Source organism: Humulus lupulus, chromosome X, assembly GCF_963169125.1.
Source record: "Humulus lupulus chromosome X, drHumLupu1.1, whole genome shotgun sequence".
Taxonomy (NCBI): Eukaryota; Viridiplantae; Streptophyta; class Magnoliopsida; order Rosales; family Cannabaceae; genus Humulus; species Humulus lupulus.
In genome coordinates, this window is record NC_084802.1 from 185,773,954 (window position 1) to 185,781,256 (window position 7,303).

Consider the following 7,303-nt stretch of genomic DNA (forward strand, 5'->3'; position numbering starts at 1 on the left):
TACTGGTGTATCACTTATGGAGAGCCAGAAACGAAAGAATTTGGCTTTCCTCCCTTGACAATCCAAAAAGCATTGTATAGAAGATTAAAGTAGCTAGTAAGAATAGAATTCAAAGTGTCTGGCCAAAAAAAGTTTCTGCAAAGGACTTAGAATGGTATACTGTATTATAAATATAGTGTAATCAATGTACAGATCTAAGAAGTTTGTTTTCAGACCCTCTTTGGAGGGTGCTGTTTGCTTGTAATAGGTTATTGGAGTAATGAAATTCACTGCTGATTTACCAAAAAAAAAATACAAAAAAAAAAAGCACCCCAAACGGACACCCGAGTGAAAAATTACATATCTTGCAAGAATCATATAGAACATCATCGAACCAGTATCGAACTACCATCGAGCAACATCGATTTTTTCATGAAAATCTTGGTTTTGAAGGTCTTATCGAGCTGACATCAAGCACCATCGAACCACGTCGATTTTCTGCATATTTCAAAGTTTTAGATCTGAAAAAATCGCAAAAAAAACTCAAAAATCATGCTCAGATCTGTTTGAAATAGAATATTTTAGTATTCTAATTAAGGAATACTTGCTATTATATTGAGTTCTCCTATATTTTATCTTACCCATGAATTTTTTTCTAGAAAGAGAGTTAAGAGGAATGTGTTGAGGGAGAGAGAGGGAAGAAAGAAGAGGAAGTGGATGAGAAAAATTATGAGAGAAGTATTTTTGGTATTGTCAAAAGATTTAACATTTTTTTTTAAATGATTAGAAGACCTAGCATTTTTTTTTATTTAGACACCTCATTGAGCATAAAAACTCAAATTTCCCACCGTACAAAAGAATGTTAAGTCCTCATTATATAAATTTGATGACCAGAATCGAAACTGTTGATTGGGTTGATCGAGTTCTTACAGTAGTATAGACTATAGAGGGCTAATCTTGCTTTTTTACTTGGTTAAAAGAAAAAGTTTACTTTTACTGCTGTCTTTCTGGGGTTTTAATTAAGTCATATATAATCTAGAATGCACATAGGTCACGAGATATTACTACATCCCCGCCCAGCTGCTAATATATATAGATATATAGTGGCTAACTTCATGAGGAGGCAACCAAAAGCTTCCCAACTCACTAAGCTTCTATACCACATGAATCCAGTTAATGCAATAAATAAACTAGTCTCCAAAAAATGACTATAAAACATGTTCACCTAGATGATGTTTTCAAAAATCACAAGATGATGAGGTTCAGAGAAACAATATTAATATCAGTTTTGATTTGGTTTTGGCTCAGCGGTTGGGCTTGTTCCCAGCAACAGCAAGTGCCATGCTTCTTCATTTTTGGTGACTCCTTGGTAGACAATGGAAACAACAATGGTATTATTACGCTTGCCAGAGCCAATTACCAGCCCTATGGTATTGACTTCCCACAGGGCTCAACTGGACGTTTCACCAACGGTCGTACATTTGTCGATGTTCTTGGTAAATAACTAAAAATATCATTACTGCCTTGGACAGTACGTAGTCTTGCGTGAATAGGAACATATATATATATCTTTCTTTCTTCTTTTTACTTTTAAAGTACAGTACTGAATTGTTGTTTGTTGTGTGACATATATGAGTTTTCAGCTCAACTATTCGGGTTTCGAACTTATATACCACCTTATTCTAGAACCAGAGGCCGTGCCCTACTTAGAGGAGTGAATTATGCATCTGGCGCTTCTGGAATTCGAGATGAGACCGGAAATAATCTGGTACGTACGTATATATATATATATTTATTGCACAATTTATAGTTTATGAATTTTGTATGTGTATACAGGGAGGTCACTCGTCTATGAACGACCAAGTATCCAATTTTGCTGATACAGTCCAACAAATGAGAAGGTTTTTCAGAGGAGACACCAATGCACTCAACACTTATCTGAGTAAATGCATCTTCTATTCTGGGTTGGGAAGTAACGATTATCTTAACAACTATTTCATGACTGATTACTACTCAACTAGCTCACAATACACCCCAAGACAATATGCTTCAGCACTTACTGAACAGTACAGACGCCAGCTCACTGTAAGTAATTAATTCACCAAAAACATATATATATATATATGTATGTAGTTATAGTTATAGTTATATTTTTTTAGTGGGGTTTATTTATCTATCCTCTCATAGTGTGTTTATTAATTAATTAGCAAGAATTTATAATATGAATTGTATAGCAATTGTATCAATTGGGAGCTCGGAAGATGATTGTGACATCAGTTGGCCAGATTGGGTGCATACCATATGAGCTAGCTAGATACAATAGTAACAACAGCCGATGTAACGAAGATATCAACAGGGCTATACAGCTTTTCAACACGGAGATTATAAGATTGGTCAACCGTTTCAACAGTCAATTCCCAGGAGCCAAGTTTGTGTACATGGATTTTTATCAGAGCACCGTTGATCTATATCAGAAAGGAAGATCCTTCGGTACACGATGATAATATATATATATATATTTATACTACAACGTTTTTGATCTATGTATATATGTGATGACTTTTTGAACGTGTTGCTTATAAATCTTGATGTGAGAGTGATCATTGGTACAGGTTTTGAAGAGTTAGACAAGGGTTGTTGTGGAGTTGGAAGAAACAATGGGCAAATTACTTGTTTGCCACTTCAACAGCCGTGTGAAGATCGTAAGAAGTACTTGTTTTGGGATGCCTTTCATCCAACTGAAACTGTGAACATTATATTAGGCAAAGCTGCCTATGGCTCCAAAACGCAGTCGTATACATATCCCATCAATATCCAACAGTTGGTTTCACTTTGAATACTTATTACGTACGTACGTCATGATAATATATGATATAATTTGTAACATTAAGTAATCTCTAAACTTCACTTTTGTTTTTTTTAAATTTCATTTGCTTTCCTAATAATGTTCAGCACTCTGCTGAGAAGAATAAGAGGGCTCTTTTTTTTTCTTCTTCTTCTGAGTAATCTAATAAAACTACATTTCTCAATTAATCTGAACATTGTCTTTGACCTAGAACAATTAGAAAATGTTGAAATCATAACAGATTAGTTTTCTCCGTACGTGAAAAGCCCTAGCTAATATAATAAAAAAAACATCGCAATACTAAACAGAATATATGTACTAATCAGTAGTTGGAATTTTAAGATTGGCAAGTTGTTGAATGTTTATGGGATAAACACTACGCTGATCTCCATTGAAAGCCTTCTTTCCCATGATGATGTTTACTGCTGATGTTGGGTGAAATGCATCCCAGTAAACATACTCTTGTCTGTTTGGACATGGTGTTTGGAATGGAAGACATGTAATTTGGCCTCTGTTCCGTCCAATCCCACAGCAACCACGATTTATAACATTGAAACCTATACATATAACATGTACAGGAAAAAGAGTTTAATTAAGAACAAGTATAAAATATGTATATGTATATATGTATATGTGTGTACATACCATAAGATGAAGAGTTAGCGAGGAGATCTTGGAAAATATGTGCAGTGTCAACGTAGATGAACTTGGATCCTGGTAAGTTGGAATTAAGATTATTGATCATAGTCTTCACATTAGCATTAAAAGGCATGACAAGTTGATCCACTTCTGGTGAGCAGCTTCCAGTTGGGCTTTGGGCCAAGATGCTTGGAATGCAGCCCATTAGCCCTAATCCACCGATAACAATTTTTCGAGCTCCAAGGTTATATAATCTCTACAGTAGTCAAACTTATTGTTAGGTTAGGTAGCACCATTAAATTTACTCTGACTGGGTAGCTACGCAATTTATGTTCAAAACTTATTACAAAATATATATATAAATATATAGGCATAGCTTACAAAGCTTTTTTTTTTAATGCAATATAGGTGCATTTTTTTTATTTTGTGTTATAATCCAAAAAATTTTATATGATGGTGTACATTATAACTATTTAGAACATCTTACAAATTTTCAAGAAATTCTGAATAAATTATGGTTCCGAAACATAGTCTAAATTGTCTGTTGCACGCATGTTTATTTTTTTTTCTTACGTGTGTAAAATTTAACAGTTTGAACTATGTTTTTGGCTTCAAAAACTACTCAGAATTTCTTGAAAATTTGCAAGATATTTTAAATACCTACAATGTAGGTCGTCATATAAAAAAATTAGAATTATATCTATATAGGTGCCGAAAATAGAAAAAAAATGTACCGATATTGTAAAAAAAAAATACATTGCATTCGTTTCCTATATATTATAGGGAAAAACAAAAAATTGAAGAGAGGAGAAGAGGAGAAGTTACAGTGAGTTGTTGAGAATATTGCTGAGCTAAGAGATCAGCAAATTGCTGGGCGTTGTATTGATTTCGGGTCGGGTAATTGGGCATGAGATAGTTATTCAGGTAGTCGTTGCTGCCCATTCCCACAAAGAAGATACAGCTGGCAAGGGACTGTGCCACGTCAACAGCCCCTAGATTGTCTGTTATTTGATCTAATGTGGTCTCGAAATTCTTTATCTGTTGATTAAAGGGAATGCGACCCACCTGAAGTAGTTATAATTTAAAACAGTATTATTCTAATAATAATAAGATGATAAATTGTCAAAAGAAAAAAAAAATCAATACAGTAATAATTGTAAATAATAAAATGTTATTTTCTTACAAAATTTCTGCCTGTTACGTCGAGAATACCAGCTGCTGCTGAAGCGTAGTTGACTCCGTGAAGTGCTTGGGCACCAGAAATACCAGAGAACGCAGGAATGAGAGGAAGTCCTAGCAATTCCGCTGCATTTTCACACTTTATTAACACTTAATATATAATGTCATTCTATAAATTTGTTACAGATCAAAACAAAAAGATCGACATTAAAAAGAAAAAAGAAGAAAGTACTAGCTAGAACAAACCAGAGAAAGAGAGAGAGAACAAACCTATTTCGTCAACAATGGTATAGCCATTGGAGAAGCGACCAGTAGGTCCGCCCTTGAAATCAATACCGTAGGGGAAGTAATTGGCCTTAGCAAAAGATAAGGGAAGATTGTTGTTGTTGCCATTGTCAATGAGAGAGTCTCCAAATATGAACATGGCAGGCACCATTTCATTTCTCCCATCACCATCATCATCAACATCACTAGTATTATTATTCCCTGCAACTACCACTCCTAATTGCCCTGAAACACAACCCCTTAACCCTACCAAAATCAAACTCAAAACAAAAAAATACCACAGCACAAAATATTGCTTAGCCGCCATAAATTTATATATATATATATAGCAGTTTTGATCAGTTGAAGTAGAAACTAGCTAGCTAGAGAGAGTATAACAAAGCTTGATGAATGAAGAGAGTGCTTTTTATAAACAAAATAGCTTGTTTTGCTAGTTGAACTTGTAAGCTTTTAATAGCTAAGGTAACGGGTGGTTGTGCATGTTATAAATGCTTTCATCTGTTCCTATCCGCTGCTGTGAATATACTGACATTTTCTTTTAATTTTTTCTCCCTCTACAGATCCCTCCATTTTTTTTAATATGTATATTTTCTTGATCAGGAAATAATAATATTCCTTTTTGGCTGGTATAGACTTTTTTTTTTAAAAAAAAAAAAAAACTAAAATTCGTCTCAAATCATATAAGAAAATGTTAAAAGGAGACATGCATATAGTAAGAGCACTCTAATGATAATTGTAAAATAAATTTTTTCTTTAAAATATAAAAATAAGTCTAATGGAAAATTACATTTTGAATAACAAAATATAATAAGATATACAATTAATTCTAATTACACTTTTAAACGGCAAGTTAATGATGATTTTGATTAAAATATTTTAAAAAAAGTGATTAAAAATGTAAGTTGTCAAGACTTACCTTGATATTAGGGTATACACATCAAACAACCAATTTACTTATATTTTCAAAAATATTAAAATATAAACGAAATATAGGAAATTTATTTATGATTTATATCTCTATTGAAATAAAACATTTATTTATTTTTTCAATTCGATTGGTTTTTTATATGCTTTAAATTTAGTTTTTTTAAAAAATATACTTTTATGTATATTTATTTATAAGACTTCAATTGAGTATGCATAAACAAATTTATTTGAATATGTATAAATTATTATCAAAATATATGAAGATTAATAGTTTATTTTAGTGATTATTTAATTCTAACTATTTAAACTATGCAGAATAAATTTATTTCTTATGCACAATTTAATAAAATAAACAAAATCATTTACTTTCTCACGTTATATAAATTTTGTTAAATATACTGATTTGGGTAAATCATCATGTTTTTTTTATATTAATTGTATTATTATTTTCATACGATTAATTATAAATAAAATAAAACATACCATTGATTTTTTTTAACACATTGCAGTTGATCATGTTCTCCAAGAGATTTTATCAAAATAACTATTTAGTATATTTCATATTTTTTGAAACAAAAAAATTAAACACAACAAGTTTAATTTAGGCAACAAACTTAACCAATTAGTTTATTTTATAGTGTTATTTGTGCATCAAACCAATTGGTTATATATGATTGTTATCCCTATTTTCCACTCGTGACACGTGGCATGACCCAAAAGGTCCGTGGGCCCTCTTAAGAGGTCCAGCCCCATCCTGAAGCTGGTGAACAAGGAAGGATGAAACCCCAGATAGCCCAAGCACCATCGATCCCAAAAACGTTCAATGGGCGGGAACATAACAAAGGAACCGGGACTAAGATGCAGGCCCAACTCATCTTCCCGGTCCCGACCTATCTATATCCTCCGGGATGCCAACTCTGGTGGCAGACTAACTAGCGATGGAGATAGACCTTATCAAGAATCCAGGGGAGATACTCAATGTCACGATGTCCATCTTAGCAAATGAACCCAAGTCCTGGTGAACGAACCAGAACTTCGATAAGTGAACTAGGACATTAGTAAACGAACCCGGACTAGACTTCCGGATAGGGCAAGCCTAGCTAGCCCCAATGCTGACCTGCCCCCATGAAATGCGGCTGTTGGTCTCCTCAACTAACCTACATAAGAGGGTACGCATGGAACATATACTGTTCCTAGGAAACAGTACTGCCACTACTCTGACAGATTCTGTCCCCAGGATCCCCTTAGAAGCCCACGCAGACCAGTCCGAGCTAACATACAATGGGCAGCTGTAAGGCTTGGCCACGCCTGAGCTGGCCTAATGGGCCCATATTAACTACATTTTATTATGTAACATTCTTTGTATTATACCTCCATTAGCAAGCAAACTGTGATTACATCCCTATTGAGCTCGGATTAATCGGGCCCAAACCCACTGCGCTTGACTAC

The 7,303-nt window shown here is 33.8% G+C and overlaps 2 protein-coding genes across 2 annotated transcripts; one reads left to right on the top strand and one right to left on the bottom strand.

The window, feature by feature from the left end:
• Positions 1-1,168: 1,168 nt before the first annotated feature.
• On the top strand, positions 1,169-3,012 carry LOC133804028 (GDSL esterase/lipase At1g33811). The gene is made up of 5 exons (XM_062242173.1): positions 1,169-1,475; positions 1,623-1,747; positions 1,816-2,064; positions 2,214-2,469; positions 2,592-3,012. Exons 1-5 carry the CDS (start codon positions 1,184-1,186, stop codon positions 2,813-2,815), a joined length of 1,146 nt encoding a protein of 381 aa, XP_062098157.1. The 5' UTR covers positions 1,169-1,183; the 3' UTR covers positions 2,816-3,012.
• LOC133804027 (GDSL esterase/lipase At1g71691) lies at positions 2,983-5,340 on the bottom strand. Its single transcript, XM_062242171.1, has 5 exons — positions 4,913-5,340; positions 4,647-4,768; positions 4,289-4,528; positions 3,470-3,719; positions 2,983-3,381 (listed from the first exon to the last, which is right to left on the bottom strand). Exons 1-5 carry the CDS (start codon positions 5,232-5,234, stop codon positions 3,143-3,145), a joined length of 1,173 nt encoding a protein of 390 aa, XP_062098155.1. The 5' UTR covers positions 5,235-5,340; the 3' UTR covers positions 2,983-3,142.
• Between the last annotated feature and the right edge of the window lie 1,963 nt (positions 5,341-7,303).

What these genes read in the sequence shown, in the direction of transcription:
- LOC133804027 (XM_062242171.1), bottom strand. Translation starts at nt 5,234, where the DNA reads ATGGCGGCTAAGCAATATTTTGTGCTGTGGTATTTTTTTGTTTTGAGT. An exon ending in AATATTCTCAACAACTCACT is followed by an intron (nt 3,720 to 4,288) that starts GTAACTTCTCCT and finishes TGACTACTGTAG; the next exon opens with AGATTATATAACCTTGGAGC. An exon ending in CGCTAACTCTTCATCTTATG is followed by an intron (nt 3,382 to 3,469) that starts GTATGTACACAC and finishes TTATATGTATAG; the next exon opens with GTTTCAATGTTATAAATCGT.
- LOC133804028 (XM_062242173.1), top strand. Translation starts at nt 1,184, where the DNA reads ATGACTATAAAACATGTTCACCTAGATGATGTTTTCAAAAATCACAAG. An exon ending in ATGAGACCGGAAATAATCTG is followed by an intron (nt 1,748 to 1,815) that starts GTACGTACGTAT and finishes ATGTGTATACAG; the next exon opens with GGAGGTCACTCGTCTATGAA. An exon ending in TCAGAAAGGAAGATCCTTCG is followed by an intron (nt 2,470 to 2,591) that starts GTACACGATGAT and finishes TCATTGGTACAG; the next exon opens with GTTTTGAAGAGTTAGACAAG.